The 26174-nt window shown below is 50.0% G+C and overlaps 11 protein-coding genes across 11 annotated transcripts; 7 read left to right on the top strand and 4 right to left on the bottom strand.

Annotated features, from left to right (window-relative positions):
• Positions 1-487: 487 nt before the first annotated feature.
• On the bottom strand, positions 488-2623 carry BDV59DRAFT_209968 (major facilitator superfamily domain-containing protein; the record flags this gene model as incomplete). The annotated part of the gene is made up of 6 exons (XM_073695495.1): positions 488-560; positions 615-1208; positions 1268-1764; positions 1862-2260; positions 2432-2506; positions 2543-2623. 6 exons carry the CDS (start codon positions 2621-2623, stop codon positions 488-490), a joined length of 1719 nt encoding a protein of 572 aa, XP_073544798.1.
• Positions 2624-3123: 500 nt separating this feature from the next.
• Positions 3124-4697, bottom strand: BDV59DRAFT_195331 (uncharacterized protein; the record flags this gene model as incomplete). The annotated part of the gene is made up of 6 exons (XM_073692541.1): positions 3124-3328; positions 3383-3720; positions 3804-3954; positions 4005-4117; positions 4170-4585; positions 4643-4697. The coding sequence occupies 6 exons, from the start codon at positions 4695-4697 to the stop codon at positions 3124-3126; spliced, it is 1278 nt and encodes a 425-aa protein (XP_073544797.1).
• Positions 4698-5223: 526 nt separating this feature from the next.
• BDV59DRAFT_209967 (uncharacterized protein) lies at positions 5224-7789 on the bottom strand (the record flags this gene model as incomplete). The annotated part of the gene is made up of 7 exons (XM_073695494.1): positions 5224-5577; positions 5711-5996; positions 6046-6152; positions 6204-6772; positions 6911-7530; positions 7586-7640; positions 7699-7789. The coding sequence occupies 7 exons, from the start codon at positions 7787-7789 to the stop codon at positions 5224-5226; spliced, it is 2082 nt and encodes a 693-aa protein (XP_073544796.1).
• Positions 7790-8664: 875 nt separating this feature from the next.
• BDV59DRAFT_195329 (NADP-dependent oxidoreductase domain-containing protein) lies at positions 8665-9816 on the top strand (the record flags this gene model as incomplete). Its single annotated transcript, XM_073692540.1, has 1 exon — positions 8665-9816. The coding sequence occupies one exon, from the start codon at positions 8665-8667 to the stop codon at positions 9814-9816; it is 1152 nt and encodes a 383-aa protein (XP_073544795.1).
• A 316-nt stretch (positions 9817-10132) lies between these two features.
• Positions 10133-11791, top strand: BDV59DRAFT_209966 (cytochrome P450; the record flags this gene model as incomplete). Its single annotated transcript, XM_073695493.1, has 1 exon — positions 10133-11791. The coding sequence occupies one exon, from the start codon at positions 10133-10135 to the stop codon at positions 11789-11791; it is 1659 nt and encodes a 552-aa protein (XP_073544794.1).
• A 769-nt stretch (positions 11792-12560) lies between these two features.
• On the top strand, positions 12561-15124 carry BDV59DRAFT_209964 (putative endoglucanase; the record flags this gene model as incomplete). Its single annotated transcript, XM_073695492.1, has 1 exon — positions 12561-15124. Exon 1 carries the CDS (start codon positions 12686-12688, stop codon positions 15122-15124), a length of 2439 nt encoding a protein of 812 aa, XP_073544793.1. The 5' UTR covers positions 12561-12685.
• Positions 15125-15554: 430 nt separating this feature from the next.
• Positions 15555-18094, top strand: BDV59DRAFT_195326 (fungal specific transcription factor domain-containing protein; the record flags this gene model as incomplete). Its single annotated transcript, XM_073692539.1, has 7 exons — positions 15555-15581; positions 15773-15876; positions 16050-16264; positions 16486-16814; positions 16869-17294; positions 17346-17578; positions 17632-18094. 7 exons carry the CDS (start codon positions 15555-15557, stop codon positions 18092-18094), a joined length of 1797 nt encoding a protein of 598 aa, XP_073544792.1.
• Positions 18095-18915: 821 nt separating this feature from the next.
• On the top strand, positions 18916-20417 carry zrfB (low-affinity Zn(2+) transporter ZRT2). Its single transcript, XM_073686427.1, has one exon. The coding sequence runs from the start codon at positions 19272-19274 to the stop codon at positions 20346-20348; it is 1077 nt and encodes a 358-aa protein (XP_073544791.1). The 5' UTR covers positions 18916-19271; the 3' UTR covers positions 20349-20417.
• A 137-nt stretch (positions 20418-20554) lies between these two features.
• fkbp3 (peptidylprolyl isomerase family protein FPR2) lies at positions 20555-21239 on the top strand. The gene is made up of 2 exons (XM_073690867.1): positions 20555-20873; positions 20930-21239. The coding sequence occupies exons 1-2, from the start codon at positions 20635-20637 to the stop codon at positions 21096-21098; spliced, it is 408 nt and encodes a 135-aa protein (XP_073544790.1). The 5' UTR covers positions 20555-20634; the 3' UTR covers positions 21099-21239.
• Positions 21240-22582, bottom strand: BDV59DRAFT_185534 (uncharacterized protein). Its single transcript, XM_073690866.1, has one exon. The coding sequence runs from the start codon at positions 22380-22382 to the stop codon at positions 21273-21275; it is 1110 nt and encodes a 369-aa protein (XP_073544789.1). The 5' UTR covers positions 22383-22582; the 3' UTR covers positions 21240-21272.
• Positions 22583-23945: 1363 nt separating this feature from the next.
• Positions 23946-25897, top strand: BDV59DRAFT_101354 (acetamidase/formamidase family protein). The gene has a single exon (XM_073686425.1). The coding sequence runs from the start codon at positions 24388-24390 to the stop codon at positions 25423-25425; it is 1038 nt and encodes a 345-aa protein (XP_073544788.1). The 5' UTR covers positions 23946-24387; the 3' UTR covers positions 25426-25897.
• Positions 25898-26174: the final 277 nt, after the last annotated feature.

The raw sequence follows: 26174 nt of genomic DNA, 5'->3' as shown, positions 1-26174 counted from the left end.
ACGGACCTCCTTCGACCGAGGTACATGAATGGGCGTATGAAGTTCAATCAGAGGAGCAGGAAGAGGAGGAGGAACAACTCTCGTCCTATGAGACGGATCAGTACGAAATTGTGCGCTGCGCAATTCTTACACAGGGCGACCCGAAGGAGGTTTTGAAAGGACTGACTTTTAGGTTTGCCGGTTGTGTGAATATCGCTTAACGATGAGGAGATATCCCTAGATGAACTAGGACTAACCAGCCGCCTAGGCGCCCCGAGCAGCAAGATAGGTCTCTCCGACTACTATTTATTGAAGGTTCAGACAAGTCAAGTATGGCCCCTATACCGAGACCGTGAATAAATAGCGTCATTCAGTGTGCCATGGGTACGATAATGTGTTCAAGATATAGTCATCTATGATGTGGGTCACAATACCGGATGTGGTGAGTTGGAACAAGATAAGATAACATTTAACTGGATCAAAGGTCACTCAAAAAATAAAAGAAATCTCAAGAATCCTTCATATAATTCTTCAACCAGGCAATCCGATCAATCCTAGAGCGAAACCTCTTCCCGAAGATCCTGGAAGGTGAATATAGTCAGCCAGCAGATCGAAATCTTAGCCATCAGTCTTACCAGAGAGGTATTGTGAGAAGGCTTGTAAAGATAAAAAGGCTTCCTAGTATTATGAAGACTTCTAGGATCCCATCTTTAGCCAGCCACTCGTTGATGAAATAGAGCACGCCAAAGCTGAGGAAGTTCCTCGAATTGACAGCAACAAATGCCTCTTCGCCAAGCGCTTTGTAGGCATCAATAATGTATCCGAAGACACAGGTTGAACAGACTGCTAGTGATGCATTAACCAATCCATATGTGAGGACCGGTCCAGACCAATGTGTAGCGTAATGGATTGTAGCACCAAATCCATAGAATCCAGCAACACCCAGGACGAACCCAAGAGATATCAAGACCAACCGGAACTCCGGTTCATAATAACCGTTGTTCTTTTTTGTGAGATAGACACAAATCATGTCACAAAGCGGTCCAGATATAACCTCGGCGATGATACTGAGAATCAGTGGGGAGATATTGATTAGACCAACTTGTGAGACGCTGAAATTGTAAGGAGGCTCGGTGAAGATCACCCCATTGACGTAGCTGAAAACGATCGTGAAAGTTATGGTTGTGCCCCATATCAAAAATGCCCACAGGATTCCGGGGTAGAGAAACCTATTTGTTTCAGTTATGAATGCAGCTGGTATGGAGGTTTCGGTTAATGTGAAACTTACAAGATGAATGGACGACTCATGACTCTGAAGAAAGAAGCGCTGGAATATTTGCCAGTGTACACTCGGAGTGATCTCCAATAAGAGCCCTTGTTTCGCATGCCACGATGCTGATTGCTGATTTGCGGGCACGTCTGATGTTGAGGTTCTCTTTCTATATCTTGTATAATCTCGGAGTTCCGTTCTATGGAGTCTTCGACTGGTGTATCCTTAACTTCTTGTTGCTCCGTGCCCGAAGGTTGATCAAACGACGAATGGGCGGAAGTATAGTCTCTAATATATGCTGTTTCAGGAGCAAAGAAAAAAAGAGCCACTGTCAAAACGCCGTAAAATACAGCGCATGTGCCGAATGTCCACCGATATCCGGAATATTGGATGATATAAGCGCTAACAATGGGACCAGCTGCAATTCCCGTACCTAGGAACAGATTCCAAAAAGCAATTCGGGTGGCGCGTTCGTGCACGAAATATAAGTCTCCTATAGTGCATTGTACAAGAACCTACAAATTGTAACAAACAATCAGTTTTGATTGTTTCAGAATAGATAGAAAGGGTTAATGGAAAGAAAATCCCACCATAAAATAGGGACATACTGACCTCGAATGGACCCATGCCCAAGCCCCCCACCAGCCGACAAGCAAGGAATGATTTGTAGTTGTGGGTTAATGCACCCCAGATGCTTGAAGCAAATAAAATCAGGCCAGCAATCAAATAAACGGGCCGTTTCCCATAGCATTTAGCAAGGGGGTTGCTGAGAAGGAGGCCAACACCTATTGCCAGCACGAGATAAGACGTGGCCTGTGAGATCTGATTAACACTGACTCCTAGCTCTTCAGCTATGTCGACAAAACCAGGACCCAGCATTGGTCCGTATGCCCCTACGACGGAAGATAGAAGGCTAACAATCAGAAGAATAAAGTCTTTTCTCCTAAAGCAAATCACAAACCGGCTGTTAGTCAGAGAACTGGAGAGGGGAAGGAAGGAACAATATATGGGCTACCATTGTGGTAACTGGAGTTGAGGTCATTTAGTAAGGGCAAGTCACTGAAGGATTTAGGTCTCAACCACCTACGTTCAGAGGATCATCCGGAGAGTCTGATGGTTGCGGAACCTATCCTCCAGAGTCAGGTTTTGCTAGTATACCGGGACAGATAGGCGCAAGTTTACCAGAATGATCCCACGATGATTAGGTTGACCCTTTGCAGATTGGGAGATACTATCATTATGGCTTTCATGGGAATTCTGATAGCTTAGTATCACTTATGCCATTAGCAATACGTGCAGTGTTGAAGAAGGGAATATAGTACCTGTGCCAGGGGCGGATTCGCCGTCCTTGCACTCCAAGATACCAAACGCCATAATGAAACTTCCTGTCCCCAGTCAAGAGTGAAGGGGACGTCCCAGAAATTTGGTATAGGAGTACCTGAAATCCCAGGCAAAATGGAAGCTGGTAATGTGGGGTTCATGTAGACTGACTGACCCGGTATTTAAACTAATGTCTCGACAGCCATTGTCGAAAAGACCCGAGACATCACCTCATTAGTTGAAATACAAGGATGATCGAATTACTCCGCTATCACCGGAGCTTGTAGTGTACTCCCCACATGCTTGAACACGGACGCTCGTGGTGGGGATGCTTTACCCTACACCCCACACAAGGCTCTACTGATCACAATGCTCCGTAGCCAAGTGCAAATGTCTCTGATCTTGCGTGCATTAAACCATATGCGAGCATACAAGCGTTGAAATCGTGATTATAACTACTACCAAACTAGCCCGGGTAATGAATATTCTCTAACGAAGTACTTTCTTTCATATAATAGAAGTATAGATACTGTTGGCAACGTCCCATGGACTCCTTATATCCTGCTGTCACCTCTGTTTTTCCCAAATATTTGGTCACACATCACATTTGCGTGCTCTTCTGCATCATGGTTTAATATCCAATCTTCCCTCGGCAGCTCAATCGACTTGGGGTTCTGCTTGACGTTGTCCCAGTTTGCAGTATGCCATTTATCTCGAGTAGTCTTCCCCGTTTGTTGTACCATTTGCACACGATCATACCTACGATATCCAATTAGCAACCCCATTAGGGCCAAAAGAGGGTTTATAACTCACCGCATTCTTTCAAAAGCATGCAAGGCATCGGGGACCTGGCCTTTTCCAGCCCTCTTCAGACAGATAGCAATGGTGACAGCATCTTCCAGCGCTTGTGTAGCTCCCTGTGCAGAGGTAGGCAGAAATGCATGCGCAGAATCTCCGGCAAGCGCAATACGCCCTCTCTTGCTTATCCAAGTAGGCAAGGGATCCTGCCACATCAGTTTCCAATCAATCAAACATGACTCGGGTGTTTTCGAAACTATGCGGGTACAAAGTGGATCCCAGCCTTTGAATATTTTATAGACATCTTCAAGCCTCCCAGGGAAGGACCAGCGGCCGTCAATTTCGGACTCATCCTGGGTTGAACGTCAAACGATTAGCCCTGCAAATAGAGACGAAAACAGGCCATCATGCCTAGACACACTTGGACAAAACCCACTTTATGCGTCAGTACCCAACAAACATCCTTTCCTCCCTTCAGGGTTGACACCAAGAAATGTACATCTGGACCGATCCAGCCATTGAATGTGTCTCCATTCTCGGATAAATGTCGAGTGAGAGGATCGGCCAGGATATCCTTGTTTGAAAACCTTGCGCATAGTTAGAAATTGCATAAATCATAGGCAGAAAATTGACATACCAGGCACGATAAACAGCATAGCCACTAGACTCGACCTTCGTTTCAGAGCCCAGGACCAACGCCCGAGCTTTGGAGTGGAGACCATCAGCACCGATCACGACATCCCCAAACACCTAAAGTCCGTCAGGTGGCGAGTATCACGGTTGCTCTTGCTCAGGTCCGTACCTTTTCACCAGTATTCAGTTGAATTCCGGCTCCGGAAGGATTCTCAAAATACCCTGTCACCTCGCATCCAAGACGTATTGGGATCTTCAGATCGTCGCGGGCATAGTTGAACAAAATTTCGTGAAGCTCGCCGCGGTGCCCATTAATAGTTGGCGCCTGCTTATCGAAGGGTAAGGACGGCTGGGTATGAACATGCTCCCCTGTGTATTTATGGATGCGGAACCCATACTTCTGGAGATCAATGCTGACTGGAAGCATGCGGTCAACTACTGGACCCCATCGCGCAAAAATGCGCCCCCCATTACGTCCGAATGAAATTATATCGCCTAAGGGTTTCAATTCCGGGAAGCGTTCGTAAATTTCGACAGAGAAGCCCTGGCGATGGCATTCAATCGCCGTGCCGAGTCCCGCGAATCCTATTTTCACCCAGTCAGTGGCACCAGAAAAATGTCACATATGATGTGTTTTTTTACCTGCTCCGACTATTATAACACGAAAATCACTTTCCCTACAAGTACCCCCGCTCATGGTGAATGGATTTAGTGCAGTGATTGGACTGCAAAAGACCTGATGAGTGTGTTAATATAGAGTTATCTAAGATTCCTTTTCTGGATTCAATTGGGACCCGTCTGGCAGGGTTTAAGGACAGACATGTCAATTATAGTATCACATTACGCCCTGAAAGAACTATCAGACTGCCGAGGGTGGCTTGAGGAAGATCTCCACCAAGTTGACTTCTGTCTTGTGGGGTAATCAGGATGTGGCGGCTGGGGGAAGGCTTGTAGCCGAGCCAGGAACAGCTCTCATCTGAAAAGCATATCAAGCAATGATCTATTCTACACCGTTGCCTATAAGTCCTGCTAGAATAAGATATTCAGTTAAGGAGTTATAAAACATATGCATAGCCACAAGTAGCTTTCATATTTATACATTATCTATAAACGTGACTAATCGTCTCAAAGAAACTTGCCGAAATAATGAGATAGAACTTAGCTCCTACAGTCATATCCCAATATTCCTATCGATATTGCGGGGACCTCAAAACGTTCCGGTATCAAGCGTATGACGTGAACCGACGATGATGCTCCGATATCAGATGTTTTAAATCTGCCATTGTTGGTGAGTCACAGCGGGAAGGAGTATATGGTCTGGTATTGACAGAGCCTGGGACATGAGACCCAGGAGAAACAGACTGATCCTTTTGTTGCTCGCCAATCCGCCGAACCAGAATGTTCAATAGCAGCCAGTACTCAGAAGCGTTCTGGAAGAATCCCAATCTTCGCCAAGAATCCTCGGGCCTCACAAGAACCCTATCCTCCTCTTTGGGCAAGCCAAAATTATCCTGTAGCACATATCGCTGGTTCCACGCTAATTTCCAGTTACGAACAGCTCGTCGCATTGGTTGAAGCTGAGCATCGATGCTTATTAAAGAGTTGATTTGAAGAGCTTCGGAGCAGAGTGCTATAAAGCGTATATCCATTAGTGCTGGCTGATATCAAGGAAGATAATAGGAGACCATAGTACCACTAACCAGAACACACAATCCACAGATTTAATATTCCCAGATGTGAGAAATAAGCCTGTACATCCAGGCTAACATCTGGACAAAGCATAGTCTGGACTATGTCTCGCAACCTCATTTGACATTTGCGCAACGGATGCGATGTCCATGTTTTAATTGCCATGAAACATTCCACTGCAGATTGTGCCTGAAAGCAAGCTTCTGGACATGCCATTCCTAATGACATTTCCTGGATCCTTGTTCGCGGAGGATAGTTACTGAATATCGCGAAACCAGTATCATGGGTGTATACAAACAACATGGTCCTGGTGTTCATGTTAGGGAAGAGTCCGATTATTCCTTCAAACATCTTACCGAATGCATTCCTCAGTTGCAACAAAGCTATCCCAGCAGAACTCACTTTCTTGCAATGAGTCAAGATGACTATGCACCACGTTGAATAGGTTTAAGTCCCTTGCCAACTAATAGGAAGTTAGTGAATGTTATGAAAGCTAGGAAATGCGAGGCCTTACTGAAACAAGTAAGTTAAAACGCTGGCGCCGAATTCTCCGCCGACTAACTTGACTCCCTTCGCTAATCTGAAACGTACAGACACAGTGTGCAGCCTGGAGAAGCTGCACAATATCCCGCATGTTGACCGTTGCGGGATCGTGCAATATAATATCGCCAAAATATCTGTTTGAAAACACCATCTCTTCAACACTATTGAGCCAGAGCTTTGCGCTATGCCGGTCATTTGAATTAGGGGAGAAACACGCTCCTATGATTGCCATTGCTGCCGTGAGATGCGCTGGAGCATTAGGAATGGAGAAAGTTGGTTTGTGTATCACAGGATAATGAGGGTACCATGATGCCCAGTAGATTCTGATAAACTTTTCAAGATTTTTAGGACTGAAGAAACGGGCGCAATCCCTCTCCAGCTGCCGGGACCATGTATGCATAATTGTCGAGCGTGAGGAAAGAACCTTTATTTGTTGTACAATTTCATATGCCGGTCTTGCTAGAGATGTAAGTTTCTGTGAAGATGGAAGGTTGATCTGAACGGAGGTCGATGGGGGATGCCAACGATCACTCCCAGGATCTATGGAAAAGTTAGATATATGTAAAATTTGGGTCTTGCGGTATGTAAGGAAACTACAATTACTATAAAAATACGGAGTCCGGTCGAGTTTGAGCGGTCTAGCAGGCTCAAGAACGGAATAAAAAAAAGGAAACTCACCAACACCTTGTCCACCAGTCGAAGGGGACATTGTTGCTGTCTGAGGGCTTGCTTGTTGGCCCCCACCATTATCGTCCATAATTTCACACCCAGCCCATTGCCGTTCGTAGAATGACCCGCAGTCGTAGCGGGCTTCCAGTGAAGCGGTTTCCTTGTTGGCGATTCGGGCAAGGAAATTGAACGTGTCCGCCGGATCGATGTCAATACATGGAACGCCGACAGCAGCTGGAGGCATTTGATGTGCAGGGCCATTATTATCTCGGTCCAAGAACGTCGGATCGAGCAGAAATCTAATATCATCAAATCCCATATCATTCCATCTGGCTTCACTTGACGGTGTTTCAGGTAATAGGCATGGTCCACCAGGTTCCACCACGTGGGAATCCGTTCGTACGATATGATTCTGTAAATACTCCGTGAGCTGCGGTTGACTACCATGATCTGTCTGGACGTCTTCCCTGACGCGTGACTGTTGGTGGGCATCTATTTCTCCCGCATCCGACATGGCTTGATGGCCTTGGGTTCCGACAGAACTATCAGCAGTATTCCCTATTATATCTCCATTTGTTTCCGGTCTGGGTTTTAGTTGACATTTGTCAAGATGTCGTTTCATCACATCTCTACGTCAGAGACTCGTTAGTAAGTCGAGCAAACAATCAGATTGAAACATCTCACTTGCGCATGAAATCCTTCCCACACCGTGGACACGGGATTGCCTTTCCGACTCCATCTTTGTGAAGCTTTAGTCCCATGATACAGATGGAGTCCAATGGCTAGTGCATACGTACGAGAACCAAGATGCCTTTGTAGGTGCTCCGTCCGCGTAAAAGACTTGGAGCAAAAGGGGCATAAAACCTTGCGTGATTTAACACGACGCATTGCCTTCGTAGTTCCCAGGTAGACAGTGTTACTTTGTATCAGAGTATTAAGCTAAAGGATGAAACAGGATTGAGGCTTTGAGGATGTGATAATGAACGTTTGTCCGCGTAGCTCATTGCAATGCACATGACTCGACGGAGAACATTAACCCTAGAATGCGGGGAAGCCCCGCATAGATGGCCCCCAGGGGCGGTGATTCGTTGTTTGGTTAGACCCTGGTTAATTTGGCTAGCTCATGCCTACATGTGCCCCGTATTGTGTTTGCTACTGGGACCTCTCCGCCTCAGCTTGTCGATCCGGGGGTGTGTGGAAACCTATCGCAGGATGGAAGAAAATAGAAGAACATACTGCCTTCTTTTTTAGTGTGGGCAATACAAAGAACAACATCCCATTCCGTCGGAACACTGGTAGCGTATATCAACCACACCAACCTCCCTGGGTTGAATTATATGGGGGTGAACCTTAAAAAATAGCCAGTCATAACTGCCGGTCGGGAGCACCAATTACATCGTACCTTCCTCAGGAAAAGACTGGCCTCGTGTCCTTCAGTGCCTTCTCTAGAAATTCATTATTGGTGATATGTGGCAGCCTATTGAATGGCCTCTGGGTTCACAGATCTTTATTGAAACATACCAAGTGAACATTCCCATGGCATATCATTCGTCTCTATTTGCTCAGGATGTTGATCGGTATCAGAAAAGAGGGGAATCGGTCATGAACTCAAGGTGTGGGGAGCTGTCGCCACATTTATGTGGGGTGTGGTAGTATACGCGGATACTCTAACATGTGTGCTTAATGGAACGGTTGTCAGTGCCGACGTCTAAAGAGGTCCAGCCCCCTAGTATTGTTTTGAATTGAACAACCGCAACTCGAACATGTCTTTCCTTCAGCCTGCGCCTGAACCTGCAACCCCTCTTGGGCGCTTGCGGGTTCTTTCCAAGTCGGCTAGTATACGTGTTTCTCCTCTACAGTTAGGGGGGATGTCATTGGGTGATTCATGGTCTAATTTCATGGGGGGGATGGAGAAGATAAAGGCGTTTGAGCTTCTCGACAGTTTTGTTGCTGCAGGTGGGAACTTTATAGACACTTCGAATAACTACCAGGACGAGCAATCGGAGCGGTGGATTGGCGAGTGGATGGAGTCTCGCGAAAACAGAGATAACATCGTTATCGCTACCAAATACACGACGGCATATCGTGACTACGAGCTGGGGAAGGCTTCTTATTCCAACTACTCGGGTAATTCACGGAGAAGTTTACATATGTCAGTCCGAGACTCTCTGCAGAAGCTCAAGACAGGATGGGTTGACATTCTATATGTCCACTGGTGGGACCAGGTTACCTCAGTGGAGGAAATTATGGATAGCCTGCATATTTTGGTGCAGCAAGGCAAAGTCCTTTACTTAGGAGTGTCCAACACCCCTGCTTGGGTTGTGACAGCGGCGAACTGTTACGCACGATCCAACGGAAAGACGCCCTTCAGTATCTACCAAGGAAGATGGAACGTTCTGCGCCGCGACCTGGAGAAGGAAATTCTTCCGATGGCAAGACACTTTGGGATGGCAATCGCCCCATGGGACGCAATTGGAGGGGGCAAGTTCCAGTCGAAGAAGCAACTTGAAGCTCGCAAAAGCGCGGGCGAGAATCTTCGTTCTATTGGACCCTCTGCGCAGACCGAGGATGAGGTTAGGATGAGTGAGGCGCTGGAGAAAGTGGCAGCAGAGCATGGAGTGGACTCGGTAACAGCTATCGCACTCGCTTATGTGTTATCGAAAGCACCATATGTCTTCCCCTTGATTGGAGGAAGGAAGGTTGAGCATCTTCGTGACAACCTGAAGGCACTGGAGATTCGGCTTACTCCCGCACAAATCGACTACCTGGAAAGCATCAAGCCACTTGATATCGGGTATCCTGGGAACTACATCGGACAAGACCCCAGAATAACCGGCAAAGCTGGTGGTGTGCTTGCGACTACAGCCCCGCTCGCATTTGTCAAATATCCAGAGCCAATTAAGCCATCGCTGTAGTCTCACTAGTCCTAGTCTTTGAGGAATCTATCTACTTTCCTTATGCTCCATATACACTATTTAAGAAAATCGAACCAAGTGAGCCTGGTGGACAGCAAGTACTATGTGTTTTGTCCCCACATGTCTCCGCTATGTAACCCGCCACATGGTTTGTACGGGTTGTAGATGTCGGTGAAAACAAGCCAAGGTTCCCCGCAGGTCTCGGCTATGCGATCATCCATGGAGCTTTAATGACCGCTAACTTGATCGACTCGCTGTTTCTGTTTGAGTCTGTCGGAGGATTGTGTCGCCTTAACTTTGCGTATTCAATTTCTACATGGATTGCCTGCCGCCGTTCCTATCACAATCCCCAGTTTGGGGAGCTGTGTGCGTTATAGTACTTATCTTGCTTAGCATTGTCGCCCACGATGTGCTTTTGTGGAATCGCCTGCCTCCCGGTCCTTCACCTCTTCCATTCATAGGGAACAAGTTCCATCTTCCCTCGAAACATCCTTGGATCAAGTTTCGAGAGTGGTCCAAGACATATGGCCCGATATATACCATCTGGCTGGGCCGCCGGCCCACTGTGGTCATATCGGACCCGACAATTGCCTCCGAGCTATTGGAAAAGCGATCTACAAAGTATAGCACACGGCCGCGATTCGTAACAATGGGGGAGATTTATTGGGACATGGCTAGCATTCTTGTTCAGCCATATGGAAAGGAGTGGCTGATTCGACGCAAGCTCCTACACTCTGCCCTCACACCTCGGGCTTTGGAAAATTACAAAAAATTGCAGCAAGCTGAATCAGGTCGTCTGTGCTACCAGCTTTTGGAGAATTCTGGCAAGTGGGAGGCATTATTTGACCGTCTTACTGCCTCGATCGTCTTTGCGATTGCGTATGGACACCGCGTTGATGACTATCGATCCGAAGTCGTGAGACAGCGTTTAGAATTCATGCAGTACTCCTCCAGTTTAAACGTTCCGGGTGCATACATGGTGGAGTCTTTCCCTATCTTGAAGCATCTGCCCGACTGGGCTGCGCCGTGGAAAGCTGAGATCAAACGTCGTGGGCGTATTGAAGCTGAGGCAAATATGAATCTCGTTCGCGTGGTCCAGAATGATATAGAGTCCACAAAAGAGTCATCTGGATCAGGTGTCCGCATCTTCAACAGTCTGACCAAACAACTGCTGGAGATCAGAAGCCAGGATCCTGAGGCATTTCCACTAAGCGACAGAGACTTCAGCTACATACCTGCTTCTCTATTTGGTGCTGGTTCCGACACTACAGCTTCTACCTTATGTTCTGCTATGCTAGCTATCGTGACGACGCCGGTGGTCTTAGAGATGGCTCAAGCTGAGCTAGACTCAGTTATAGGGTTCGATCGATTACCTACGTTTGAGGACATTCATGACCTCCCATATATGCAGGCTTTTTGCAAAGAAGTTCTCCGTTGGCGCCCAGTAGCTGTACTAGGTGGAACACCACACGCTTGCTCCGAAGATGATCATTACAGAGGTCACTACATCCCCAAGGGGACAGTCATCCTGGGGAATTCTTGGGCCATAAACCTCAATCCTCAATACTACCCCAATCCGGACCATTTCAATCCTCTGCGGTTTCTCAATGTGGACCCCCATTCTCTGCCGTATCTTTCAAAACAATACTTGGCAGCAACTGAACAAGATAAGGGAGACCCGCATCCGAGTAAGCTAGGTCACAGTTCATTCGGCTGGGGACGACGCATCTGCCCCGGTGCTGATCTAGCCACGAATACTTTGCTCATAACACTTAGTCGGCTTCTGTGGTGCTTCAACATTCGTTCTGTGCCTGGCCGAGCTTATGACACTCTGGATTACACCAGTGGCTTTAATATTAGACCTCGGAACTTAGACGTGAGCATCAAAGTCAGATCATTTCACCATCGTGAAGTTATCGAGAAGGAGTATGAGACCGCGTCAGAATTCCTAGAGATGCTTCCACCGTTTGCTTAGATCGTGTCGGCGTTCAATGGCAGTGGTGGATGACACTGGTTTCAGGTTGTATGTAACTGTAGAAGTTTGCTAGTATACGAAATGAATTATAAAACACAGTACATGTGGCCCTAGACACCTCTGCCTAGATGAGCATACCAATACCTATTTTTAATCTAAAATACTGTTTTAAATGCCAGACTTTGATTCACGACGGCATCAAAATGATATTTCCCGTACAAACGACATCCTATAAAACGCAGAGCTAGCAGAGGCACTGAGTATTGACTTCCAATGGTGCAAACTGGATTGTGTCCTCCACCGAGCGACCCAAGTTTGTTAAAGAGGTCCTGGTTCAAGTAAAAGATGCCAGAGGCCGAGTGTGTATGGGGCATTTCACTTGGCGTTGTATTTTTAGTTTTAGCATATTCCCTGCTGTTTGAACTAGTTTAGCAGCTTAAAAAAACAGGTCCGTCCAAATCCTGGGGTCAAAGGTTCGAGTCCCTGGAGGCCCTTGACTTTGGTTGGCGTTTGATGCTAACCAACAGCAAGGGTCGAGTTCAAGTAACCAGAAATTGCTTTTCAGTATAGATCCCAAGAAAGAAAATTCGTAAAACTGTCCTTCAATGTCTGGCAAACATGGTATTATAAAATGCCACCAATCAACCAGCGTACAGTGAAGATAGCAAGCTAAGAGAGTTAGCGTGCGCGGGGTATACACTCCAGCAGCACTCCCTAAAAGCCACAGTTTTAATCCATGAGAAAGCTGCCGTGTCCCCCGCGCCCAATGTGGCCAACGCAATGAATCGGGCAGACGGTCCGGATTCCGGGCATGATCTGGGGCATGCATATAGAAGATAATCTGCAGCTGGATTGACCCTCGCAACAAGGTGACAGAAAATTCGCTCCCACGACATGAAGGGCTGGTTGTATCTGGCTGTTTATGCCATCGGTGCCGCAGCAGACACAACAAAATATGCCTACCAATTTAATTCGGTAGCCATAACAGGGGGCGGTTATATTACTGGGATTGTGGGACATCCAACTGAGAAGAATCTGCTATATGCACGAACAGATATTGGCAGCGCGTATCGCTGGGAACAAGAGGCGAACAAATGGATTCCACTAACAGACTTCATCAGCAGCGAGGAGGAGAACCTTCTTGGCACCGAAAGTATTGCCCTGGACCCTACGGATCCCAATCGCCTTTATCTGGCGCAAGGCCGATATCTCAATTCGAATCAGTCGGCCTTTTTCGTGTCTGAAGATCGGGGTGCTACTTTTGCCACGTATCCTGCACCGTTTGCCATGGGCGCAAATGAACTGGGTCGAAATAATGGGGAACGACTGGCAGTAAACCCATTCAGGCCCGAGGAATTATGGATGGGAACGCGAAATGCAGGCTTGATGAAAAGCACCGATAGCGCGAAGACATGGGCAAACGTTACAAGTTTTCCCGATGCGGCAGCAAACGGGATCGGAATCACATTTGTCGTCTTTGACCATGAGAATGAGGGCACTATATACGTGGGCGCATGTGTCCCCGGGGGGCTGTACCGTACCACTGACGGGGGAAAGACCTGGGAATCTTTACCTGGGCAGCCGCAGGAATGGGACTCATCTCTGCTCGCCTATCCTGACGAAATCCAGCCCCAGAGCACCGCTCCCCAGCCGATGAAGGCGGTCCTTGCGTCGAATGGGGCTCTGTATGTCACATATGCAGATGCTCCGGGTCCATGGGGAGTGGCATATGGGGGCGTTGCAGTCTATAATTCAACTTCCTCGCAATGGACTGATATCACCCCGAATGCTAACAACACCTCGCCTGCTCCATACACACCGCAGGCCTTCCCCGCAGGTGGATACTGCGGCCTCAGTGTCGCTAGAGACGACCCAGACACCGTGGTGGTTGTTTCACTGGACAGGGATCCGGGACCAGCGCTTGACAGCATGTATTTGTCGCGCGATGGCGGTCGCACGTGGAAGGACGTCTCACAACTGTCAACGCCTGCCGGCAGTGGAGGATACTGGGGGCATCCGATCGCCGAGGCGGCCCTCGCGAACGGCACCACGGTTGACTGGCTAAGCTTCAACTGGGGGCCCCAATGGGGTGGCTACGGTGCTCCCTCCCCCGTGAAGGGCCTGACGAAGTTCGGATGGTGGATGACCGCGGTGCTGATTGATCCCAGCGACGCAGACCATGTTATGTATGCAACTGGCGCTACGATATGGTCGACTGATGCCATTTCGAATGCAGATAATGACGCCGCTCCCAGGTGGTATATCCAGGCACAGGGAATCGAGGAGACCGTAGCGCTGGCTATGATAAGCCCCCGCGATGGACCTGCGCATTTCTTCAGCGGCGTTGGTGACATCAACGGATTTCGCCATAATGACCTAGAGACACCTCAGTCGATGCTGGGACTCCCGGTGTTTTCCAACCTCAATACTCTAGACTGGGCTGGTCGGAAACCGGAGGTTATCGTTCGGGGCGGAACCTGCGGGCATGAATACGAAGACGGATGCGGGAATGCAGCCTATTCCACCAATGCAGGCAGTGACTGGGTCAAATTTGCAAACTGTATACCCGGAATCAACACCAGTAGCACGAATCCCGGTGTTATAGCTGTCGATGCCTCGGGGAAACACGTTGTTTGGACGTCGGCCATGTTCGTCCTTTCGCCAACTTTGCAGGCAATCACTCCGCCTGCAAATGACTCAGGTCCCTACACCTCTAGCGATTGGGGAAAGACTTGGGCTTCCCCCAAAGGTCTTACCGTGCAGACATCGTATCTTAGTGCTGACCGTATCCAGCCGAAGACCTTCTATGCTTTCAACGATGGAGTTTGGTACGTGAGCAGTGACGGAGGTTTATCTTATAAGGGATCAAATGCCGAAGACGTGGGACTACCATCAGGTAAAGGCGCTGTACCAGTCGTGAGTTTTGAACGCGCGGGGGAGATCTGGCTTGCGCTGGGAAGTCAAGGGGTTTACCATACCACGGACTTTGGACACCAGTGGAGACGCATCACGGGGAAAGGGGCAGTGGCGGAACGAATCACTGTTGGTGCGAAAGCACCCAAGCAGAAGAGACCAGCATTGTTCATCCGGGGCCGCCCCGGAGATTCGTCCAAAACACCGCACGGTATATACCGATCAGACGATAACGGGGCTTCTTGGGAGCGGGTCGATGATAATTCACATCAGTATGGTGGGTTCAACATCATCCAGGGAGATCCTCGGGTGTATGGACGGGTGTATTTGGGCACCGGGGGCCGGGGCATTCTTTATGCTGATATTGTTCCTGGGCGACCTTGGAAGAAGGGAAATGTACCTGGTACCGGTGGTATATGATCAACTATTGTTCTTTTTATTGATGAATTGGGTATATAAGCGTACCAATTACCATCAGATCAGAAACCACGGCTTAGTTGGCTGGGGACATGGTGAAATATTGTATATGAATAGATATATATAACTCTGCACTGTGCTCTCTACTATCCTTATACAAGCGTCTTATAACTTAGTGGCTTCTCGTAAAGTACTAGTAAACCAAAAACATGTTTTTAATAAGACAATATTCACCAGAAAATTAGCCAGCGATCCATGAACTAATTAAATCGCAGTAACGTGGATGAAGTGACCTCGGAGCAGGGCTGGGCTACAGAGTAAACTATGGAGTCGCGTGACTTTCGGATCATCCCGGTCCTTACTCCTATGGTTCGCTCACGTTCGAGTCATTGTAGCCACCGATACTTCCACAAGTCTGATATATAGCTTGTATATGGCGACTAATAGAGTACTTCCAGCTGTGAGTCACTTTCTATTTGGTTATCCTTAGTTCGTTAGGAGTGTTTAAAGGAGAGGGCCAATCGAAGGTTTCACCGCAAAAGAGAAAATTCAGTCGGAGGCTAATAGATTTGTCATAGTGCGACCTATGTTATTCAAGAAAGGTGAACATATTCCGCAGCAATAAATAGTAACTCAATTGACTCCTGAAAGGTGAGGTGTGACAGACAGCAGGCATGTGCAAATTGTGCGGATGCTGGCGTCGAGTGTCGCAGGGACCGCGCGAAGCTTCGGTCTAAGCAAAAGCCACGATCAGGGTACAGTCAAGTTCAATGGATTGCTTGTATCCAAAAGCAGCTAATCGATGACAACAGAACATCATCTTTCGAAGAGAGACTCTTGAACCTGGAGAGAATGACGGCTCTATCTACGGGGTACTATCTTTAGTCCCCCGCATTCCACATCCAGTGAGAAACTAATCGTATTCTAGAAACAATTTCAGCCCTCGCGTAGCTGATGCCACATATGAATCCGATAGAGAAATGCCTACTAAAAAGAGAAAACTCGATTATGATATTGTTCGGTCGAAGAGTGTTCCCGGCGAGACCGCCGAATTGGGCGCGACTCACGAAGACTCAACCCACCGTGCCAGGCAAGCCAAAGTTATTCTTCAGAACGAGATGAATTACCAGAATCCTTTAAACGGTGAGAGGCATGGGATACTCAAGTCCGCTGTGGATTTGGTGGACAGGATCGCAAACAGAAAAGGCCTGGATCATGGTGGCTCTCCAGGAGACTACAGTGCTGACAGTCAGGCCCAAAACGTTCCTGTTCCTGATTCACCACCGCCGGAGCTAATGTTCATGCTTCTTCGAGGTAAAAAATAGTCCGAGCAATGTCTATTAAAAGTTTTCTAATTTTGACAGAACAACCTCATTCGCTTAGGACTGGTGAATTTCCTGGAACAAACATTCAATGGCCCGACCATATCTCCGGGAAGACATTGGAAAGGATGGTCACTCGACTCCTGCAGCATGAAATCGATGAACAAGCGCACCACCAGCTCAGCATATGCATTTATGTCAAAGCCATATCATATGTTGTTCAACTATCAATGCTGTCTGATAACCTAGCACTCAAAAGACAGTTTTTGGAGTCCAAGAAATTATATGAGGCTGCCGCTCTCCATTCACTTAAGCACATCAATGTCTGCAGCACCCCAAGTCTTCTGTTGATACAATCATTGATATCTGGTGTACGTTACGATGAGTGCTGATACTTTTTTTGATCAAGCTGACACAATCAACAGGCCCTGCTAATGCAAAGGCTTGGGAAAATGAATCAATCCTGGGTGCTTAATTCATATGCAGCCCGGTTAATCGTCTCGCTAAACTACCATGAAGTAGGTTCTACTTCTGTCTCCAACCTGAACAGCGTGAACGAGGAAATATACAGCTCGTTGTGGGAGTGCTATTATCTTGATAGGACTCTGAGTTCTCTTTTTATCCGGCCTCCGTCATTACCAGAGCTCCGGGTATCCCCTAGCCAACTAGTATATACAGATACCACTCTGCTGTACGGTCCTTTGTTTGGAATTGTGTTGGATTTATCACAGGTCCAGGGGGAGTTGCTCGATCTTTCACTCAAATGGGAGCATAAATTCTCCACCCAAATCTCTGCCACATGCGAACACCTCCGAACACAAATGGAGAAGATTTCTTCAGACCTGCAGTCAGTGAGTATGCCCATCTTCCTCATGTGTCACTGCTTAACATGAGAACTCTAGCGGCGTAGCTCTGCTCCGACAGCTATTGTCAATGAATGGACTTCTGCGGACTTCTGTTACTATGCGGTTTTAGTCGACGTTTATCGGGCCCAGTTAAGGCATCGTCCGGATGCAGCAATATACAAGGAGTGTCTATTGGCCGCTCGAGCATCACTAAGAGCATTCCAACTTCTTGAGAAAAGCTTCTCATATGTCTCTGGGACTGAAGACCCGTATCCATCCTTCTTGACATGGTGGGTGGCCCTAGTATATCTTCCTCACATTGAAACCATCTGATCGCTTTTAGGACGGTTCTTTTGTACCCGCTTAGCCCATTCTTTGTCCTATTCTGCAATGTCATTCGAGAAACGGACCCGGAAGACTACAATCTATTGAAAGAAGTCACTCAGAGCTTATCACACTTTACGAGCAATTCCTACGTGTCGAAAGTGTTGGATTTGCTTTGTGCGTTGCAACATCTTTGCGAACCGTTGTTCCAGATGCCATTGGGCACCCCACAAGGTCCCCCAGCCTCCGAGACATACCATGCGGTGGTCTCACACACAGCAAACGATCACTTTACAGATCCTGTCCGAGCAGACGCTTCGGACATAGGGCCGGTTCTAGAGCCTCCTGACAATGGCGTTCTAGAGCCGGGAATACCCCCAGGGTCATCGTCCTCCACTGACGGACTCATATGGCAACTATTCAATAGCCAATTTTCCCTAGACTGGTTTGACATGGATTATCGACCATTTGACGGCCATTGATGGAAAAGATGTTCACCTAATCCTAGCTAGGCACTAATCTCGATTACTCCACATGGTCTAAATAGAGTTCGGAGGTTTCCGAGCCAAACGTGTTATTTCCCGAGACGGGGCTGACTTTTTCAGACATTAAATTCCTCGGAGGATGGGCACTGCTGGATGACAGTCATTAGAGCAGCTCTCGGGTGGCGTTACATTGACGGCAGTCCCACGTCGTCCCGTGGTAAGAGAGGGTGAAGGTTTCATCGACCTTCGACTGTATTTTTAATAAAATTTTTGATATCACCATGATCAAATGCGGACAAGATATGAATGAGGGGACCTTAGTACTCCGTACTCTCTGTATAAAAGCCCATGCAATGCGCCAGTCACAGCCGCCGTGGTCTCGCTGGCCAATCAGAGTGGATGGGAAATACAGCCTTAGTCATTCAGGCCTCAAGGTCCTCGTCCATAGCCGAATCGGGTAACTGACATCAACCGTTCCCCCAAGGTCCCCAGCACCACCACCGGATCCCACTTTGGTTGTTCCCTCGAGATTTCTGCCCGGCCGGACACCACCATGCCTCTTCCACTTCCTCTCTCCCCGCTCAATCTCGACCCTCCGACGACGAGTCCTTCAGAGTCGGTTCTCCGGTTCAATCTCTCTCCACGCCTCTCGCTTTCTCGTTCTTTTAACCTTCCCGGTCAAGCGAGAGAAAGATAGACAATAGACACCCAGCGGCGTCCCACTACCACAAAGGTCCTCAGAGATCCCTGCCACTGTCGAACTTGGCACTGCGGCCGACAGGCTCCCGCTGTCGTCCCAAGTGGAGGTGTAGGGTACCTTGAGGACAGCCGAGTGAAAATTCCTCCTCCCTCGATGGTTTGATTGCACCGTACGACCTGGTATATAAGATAGGCGATCGCGGGACAAGAAAACCAAGGCCACCAAGAAACAATCAAGCATTCGGATTCCTGCAGTCCATACTCTTCCCGGCATTCCACCGTCCCACGTGGTTGCCTCTCCCTTGCAGGTTCCTGTCACCATTCCTTACTATCCCTTGGACCTCATTGGACTGTACTACAATATCTGATTGGCGCTTGGTCTGTGCGATCCGATCCGATACACCATCATTGTGAAGTGATCCGGCCAACTGCAAGGCTGTAGACTGCATACAGAAACCGATCAAAGACAAACAACATGCAACTTCTCCGTTCTCTCGTCGCTCGCGAGGGGGAACCCACCCCCACTTGCGACGCCGGCAACGAGTATGACGGCCGAATGGGCCTGCGTATCTCCTCCATTTTTGTGATTATGGTTGGGTCTATGTTTGGTGCCATTTTCCCTGTCCTGGCGAGTCGCTTCCGGAATTCACGCGTTCCCGGATGGGCATTCTTCATCGCCAAGTACTTTGGCTCCGGCGTCATCATTGCCACTGCCTTCATTCATCTTCTCGCTCCTGCAGAGGAAGCATTGACGAACGAGTGCTTAACGGGCCCCATCACCGAGTATTCCTGGGTCGAAGGGATCATCCTGATGACCGTGGTCGTACTATTCTTCGTCGAGTTGATGGTCATGCGTTACGCCCGGTTTGGCCACGACCACGGGGATGACTCGGACTCGGAGGACACGCACCATCACCCCAATGGCGGGCCCCACCTCGACAAGAACAGCGAGTTCGACGCCGCGAAGAGTCAAAGTCACATCCCCGGCGAGGACCATCTGGGCCATTCGCGCGAGCATCAAGACCCAGAGATGGCGAAGAAACATGCCGCATGGGAGGAGTACATGGCGCAGCTGACGTCGATCTTCATCCTCGAGTTTGGCATCATATTCCACTCCGTCTTCATCGGGCTGACCCTGGCGGTCTCCGGTGAAGAGTTCGTCACTCTATACATCGTGCTCGTCTTCCACCAGACCTTCGAAGGCCTGGGTCTGGGTTCCCGCCTGGCGGCCATTCCGTGGCCCCGCTCAAAGCGTTTCACCCCCTACTTCCTAGGCATCGCCTATGGATTGTCCACCCCGATCGCCATTGCCATCGGGCTGGGCGTGCGCAAGTCGTACCCCCCGGAGGGGTATACGACGCTCATCGTCAACGGAGTGTTTGATTCGATTTCAGCCGGTATTCTCATCTACACGGCGCTGGTGGAGCTCATGGCGCACGAGTTCATGTTCAGTACGTCGATGCGCAAGGCGCCGATATCTACTGTGCTGGCTGCATTTGGGCTGTTGTGTTTGGGTGCTTTGTTGATGGCGCTGCTTGGGAAATGGGCATAACTGGGCTATTTTTGTGTAATGATTCAGATGGGTACATTTTAGTGTCTGATACATATTATCACTCTTTACCACTACATACCGTGAAACAATAACTAGATATCTTAGGTAGCCCACTCATTAATACTATGCGCGGGGGAGACACCGCCAACGGAGATACCCCTAATCTCCGCCCAAACCAACCACGTTTCACCCTGAACGCTCCAACACTCCAACCATCTCAACCATCAACACTCCCTCCAATTAACACACCCAGAGTCAACATCAATCCCGAACCAATAGGCCCAAAATGCGTCTCTCTATCTTTTCCACCCTCGCCACCCTCGCCCTGACCACCCTCACCCACGCCGCCGACCTCGGCATCGAGACCACCCACCAAGTCGAATGCCAGCGCAAGACCACCAAGGGCGACACTGTCCAGATGCACTACCGGGGCACGCTGGCGGCCGACGGATCCGAATTCGACTCGAGCTACAAGCGCGGAACGCCGCTGCGGTTTCCCCTGGGTGGCGGACGCGTGATTAAGGGGTAAGCAGCGCGGGTTGCAGACAATGATGACCATGGATACTGACGGCTGTGTGCAGATGGGACCAGGGTCTGCTCGACATGTGTGTCGGCGAGAAGCGCACGCTGACCATCCCGCCCGAGTACGGATACGGTGATCGCGGCATCGGGCCCATCCCCGGCGGCGCGACGCTGGTGTTTGAGACGGAGTTGGTGGAGATTGAGGGCGTGCCGAAGGATGAGCTCTAATTGTGTCTCCGTCGACGGAGGTAGAGTCTCTGTTGTCTACTACGTAGAAGTCTGCTTTCACAGGAATATCTCATGAATCGGATCTATGGATGTACATATGGGTATCAACCTCTAATAACTACAATAGAAATGGCACGGACGCGCCCGCAGCGCGCAACCAACCACAAAGCGAAATCAATCCATCGCATCCAGCGCATTCTCCGTGGGCTCATTTTCTGAAACCAATATCCCCACCAGACACTCCCCCAGGATCGCATCCCAGTTGACCCACGGGTGAATCTCGAAGAACAGCTTGCCGGAGTCCTTGCCCGCCCCGCGGAGCAGCTCGCCCTTGCCGCCCGGATGGAATGGTAAATACGGCGTGATGTTGTACACCTTGCCCTGGTACGAGGTCCAAGCGTCCGAGCCTTTGCGGCCGTTCTGCGCCTTCAGCATCGACGGCGTCACTCGGATCGGATGTGGCGGTACGTTCGCCCCGCGCAGGTTGTTGTTCGGGTTCGACGTCAGCGCAGCCCAGTCCAGCGGCGAATAGCCCGGTTCGAGCACCGCGCGCTTCGACGCGCTGGTTGCTGCGGGTTTGGCGCTGAGGGGATTTGTCGGCGGCGCGAGGCCGCCGCCGCGGGGTGCGCGGGCGGTCGCAGCGGCGGACGGAGGCGGACGTAACGTCGAGCTAGTGCTTGCGGTTGATGTCGGACGAGGGGGATATCCTCGTGGCGGCGCGAGGAGGGATGAAGGCGGTTGCTGTTGTTGCAGGGTTTGGGTCGTGGGTGGTCGGAGGCGAGGCGGTGGAGGGGGCGGCATCAGCGACGAGCTACTCGCGCTCCCCGAGCGCTGGGATGGTGGTGCTGGAGGTGGTGGCATGAGGGCCGGGGAGGGGTTCGTTCTGTTCACGCCGTTGGGTGTGGTTGATTTTGAGGTTGATTTTGAGGCGGCGGGACTCGCTGATCCGGTCTGCGTAGCCGGTGGTTCGGACAGTGACTCGGCACTCGTCTCGTTGCCCAAATTCAGGGTCGGGATCTCCAGCACGGGCGCAGTTGACGCCGACGCTTTTGGCGTTGACTGGGATTCCTCCGCGTCCTCCTCATCCTCTATCTTAGACGACGCACACTTGACGCTACTTGTTGTCGCATCCTGGCCGGTAGACTCGGCGGCAGCAGGTCTCACAGGTGGCGACGGTTTGCGAGTCGACTCAGGAACCGGGTCCGTATTCCATGTCGAAGGAGGGAAACGATAGAGAAGGTAACAGGCAGTAGCGATCAGCGTGGCGACTCCAACCCAGCCCATCGCAGCGCCCTGGTGGTGGTGATGTTGATGACGATAACCATAAAGTAATGATAAACAGGAGTTGTCCCGTGACAGTCACGGGACGATCAGGAAATGAGCCACCAACCCTAACTCGGCCCTTTCCTTTCCCGGCGGAAAACTGTCCCGTTCCGGGTAGGACCGATGGTCCGTGCGGTCCTTCCATATCGGGGAAAACCGCCATACCACCTGCAAAGTCTCTTGCGGCCTGAAAGGATTGGCATTGAAGTTGTCTCTTTTGTTTCTCGGAGGGCACGTGCGGATATGTACCCTGTCTAGGTCTTCCTCTACCACTCTGTTCTCCATGGCTTAGCGCTTTACAATGAAGCTCCTCCCCGGCGCTGTGTTAATCGGCGAAAATTATCCTCACATGTCAATCAGAACGATCCATATGGCCGGGCCAATGACGCACAGCGATCGTCGCTTAGGTTGCGACCGAAATGACCACAAATGCCACTTCGTTGCAGCGATCATACTTCAGAGGGTTGTGGCATTCATGGCTTACCGACGAGCTTCTTGGCTTCTTTTTCCATAATGATCTGCTCTTATGAAGCGCCTTCCGTACTGACAGGTCGAGTCAGCGTTGATTCAACAGTGGGTCTCGTAGAGCAGTCCGGGCTACCAAGCCACAGTCTGTCCTTGACAAAGGCAAAACACGCAGACTTGCTACCAGGGAACCTTAGTCTCTACGTACATATGGGGGCACTTTGCGGGTCTCAAGCCCACCTGTTGATTCTGCTATCGCCATCCTACCCAAGGTACAAAACGCCAATACGAGGATCAGAACACTGGGAGGATTCCAGAGCAAACAAGTCAGTATTGCGTAGCAATTCAGCCGACACTATCCCCTAGGGATCCCCTAGGGGCGTGGGACCAAAATCTCTGTCCCGCCCCAAATGCAGGCCATCACGGAGATGTCCGTAGCCGTCAAAGATCAATGGCTTCGAGGCTCCATATTCATGAATCCCTTGACCGGCTTTTGATTCTATAGGCTGGCGGCAATACCCGCCCCTTGAGTGATGTAATGATGCAAAATGAGTCTCATCATATAGTGTCTCGGGTGTTCCGACGGCCGCAGATGACAAGGTAATGAAAGTGATCAAGACGCAGTGCCCTTGTGTCTCTACCACCCCCCCAAACTAGGCTTGCGTAGCCTGCTGCGTACAGACATGGACGCCGTACCTGTCCACCGCCCCTGAGGTAGAACTGGCACAATCTGGAGAGGGATGTGTGGGCCATAGAAGCTGTGTCACCACAACTTCTCCATCAGAATCCTCAAGGAAGGTTTGACGCTTGTACCTTCTCCATCTCCCCATTTCCCTTCGTATGGCGCCCCCACTGCGGCAAACCCAGTGCATTTGAGAAGGAATGCTGACATAGGAAGCACGATTAAGGTTCCCTATCATTCTTGACTAGCGGAATATGGCGCTTGTCACCCTTTCACGTAGCCGTAGACGCATGTCTAATGCTTTTTCTTTTTTTGATCGTAGCGACGTTCTCCATCACGCCCAAGCTTCAGGAAACATAAGACACTGCGGTGGCTGAAGTCTATTCCCTCCACCAGTCCACCATGCATTGCCTACGGAACTAGGTCCCCAGCCAGCTAGCTAGGCCCTTGGGCAGAATCCTTCAACTGGGCATTATTGTGTCCCGGCTGGACGTACCAGAAACATGCAAGTCTCCGGCAGATCTCAGTCTGTTCCCCTCGGAGGAGAGCAGTGCGCAATGGGCACTGTCTCTGCAGCATAATATTCGTCTCTGTGCCGCTGATACTGTGTCCTGTTTCTTTTTATAAACCCCATCCCTCGTCTTCCCATATCCTCGATCCACCCTGCGGGAGGAGACAAGCTGTCAGCAAAACCCAGTTTAACTCACTCTCGGAAGTTGACCGACCGTTGCTTGGCCACCTAAAAATCGATCAATATTATTAAGGGGAGTAAAACACGAGAACTATTAAGGTGACCCTAACCCTAACTACCCAGCCGCCATGAGCTCAGCTTCGCTCAAGACCCAGGGGTTAGGAGGACACATCGGACGCGAACACAGTCACCTACAATGGTCCAAACACAACGCCCCCGTGCTGACCGTATCCTCCGGCGAGACCGTCACCTTCGATGCGACTGACAGCAGCAACGGCCAGGTGACGCCTGACTCCAAAGCGTCGGCCATCCTCACCTTCGACACTAGCCTGGCAAATCCGGTCTTCGGCCCCGTCTTCGTCAAGGACGCGCGCCCCGGGGACGTGCTGAAGGTTGAAGTCGTCGACCTACAGATCGCCGACTGGGGCTGGACAGCAATCATCCCCGGGTTTGGACTGCTTGCCGACGAGTTCCCGACGCCCGAGCTGCGCATCTGGCGACGGCTGGACCAGGCGAGCGGGTACACCACCCTGACGACCGGCAACGAAGAGAGCGTGTCGACAACCGGTGATAACAATGACAGTAATCGGAGGAAGAGCCACGTCCGCGTGCCGTTGCGACCTTTTCTGGGCTGTATGGGCGTCGCCCCCGCTACGGACGACGGACTGTCGACCGTCCCGCCCACCGATGTGGGGGGCAACCTCGACTGTCGCGACTTGACCGTCGGCTCGACCGTGTATTTGCCCGTGTTTGCCGACGGAGCCCTCTTCAGCTGTGGCGACGGTCACGCCACGCAGGGACACGGCGAGGTCTGCGGTACCGCCATTGAAACCCCCATGAAGGCTACGCTGCGGTTCGAGGTGCTCAAGGGCCAGCCGTGGGTGACGGCGCCGCAGTACAAGATCCCTCCCGCGGTCGCTGATGCTCGCAGCCAGGCGATTCCCGATCGCGGTCGGCATGCGATCATGGGCGTTGCTCCCGACCTCATGGAGGCGACACGCAAGGCCGTCCGCAGTGTCGTGCAGTGGCTGGTTGAGACGAAAGGTCTGACTCGTTGCGAAGCGTACATGCTGGCTAGCGTCGTCGGCGATCTTCAGATTGTGGAGACGGTCAACGTTCCCAATTATGTCGTTGCCATGTCCATTCCCCTGGGAATATTTGAATAATCTTGCGACTTCTGGAGCCTGGTCGGACTGAAGGTCCTCTGGATACTGGGAGGTCGAGCGGGTTATGGCGCTGGGGTATCGCCTATCGTGCAGGTCCCATGTCACGCTAGTCCAACGCACCCCTGACGGTCATGGTTTTACGAATCACGAGAGCACGCAGTTATGATGAGAATGAATATGACCGAGCTATGACATGACACAGACGCAGCATCAGTGTCTCGTCTTATCAATCATGTATTGACTACCAAGATGCGGTATAGTTTCGAAATGCATACGTTTACCTCCACTGATACTAGAAGGCCCGTGGGCTTTGTATGAGAAATAGCCGTCTTTATCTACAAGAGGTTGTTCCTGGACATTGCGTCATGGCTGATTGCACAATAGTCTTAAGAGCCTTTGAATTTTCCTTGCTCATACGTATATACTCGACGAGACCGACCATCAACAATTCAACCAGATGAAAATCCATAGGAACTATGGATTAGGTCAACAACTTATATCTGCATCCAAATTCAATGTAGGTATAAGATGATGTACTGCTACGTACTAGAGGCAAACATTCCGGTCACGTGAGCTACTTCCTGGTTCCTTAGGCCAGCAAAGGGCACTATTACTATTAGCAGGGATTGCTGTACTGAACCAGAAAATAGAAAATCGCCGCAAATAGGAAGGATACAGGATAATCATTATAAAATACGAGCTCTTATCATGATCTATCGACATATCCTGATTTTTAAATAAGAAAGCTT

Source organism: Aspergillus ambiguus, assembly GCF_047715705.1.
Source record: "Aspergillus ambiguus strain CBS 117.58 unplaced genomic scaffold BDV59scaffold_36, whole genome shotgun sequence".
Lineage (NCBI taxonomy): Eukaryota > Fungi > Ascomycota > Eurotiomycetes > Eurotiales > Aspergillaceae > Aspergillus > Aspergillus ambiguus.
Note: the sequence above shows the minus strand (reverse complement) of the source record. Positions and strands in the feature narration are given on the sequence as shown.

What these genes read in the sequence shown, in the direction of transcription:
- zrfB (XM_073686427.1), top strand. Translation starts at nt 19,272, where the DNA reads ATGCAACTTCTCCGTTCTCTCGTCGCTCGCGAGGGGGAACCCACCCCC.
- BDV59DRAFT_185534 (XM_073690866.1), bottom strand. Translation starts at nt 22,382, where the DNA reads ATGGGCTGGGTTGGAGTCGCCACGCTGATCGCTACTGCCTGTTACCTT.
- fkbp3 (XM_073690867.1), top strand. Translation starts at nt 20,635, where the DNA reads ATGCGTCTCTCTATCTTTTCCACCCTCGCCACCCTCGCCCTGACCACC. An exon ending in GGCGGACGCGTGATTAAGGG is followed by an intron (nt 20,874 to 20,929) that starts GTAAGCAGCGCG and finishes GGCTGTGTGCAG; the next exon opens with ATGGGACCAGGGTCTGCTCG.
- BDV59DRAFT_101354 (XM_073686425.1), top strand. Translation starts at nt 24,388, where the DNA reads ATGAGCTCAGCTTCGCTCAAGACCCAGGGGTTAGGAGGACACATCGGA.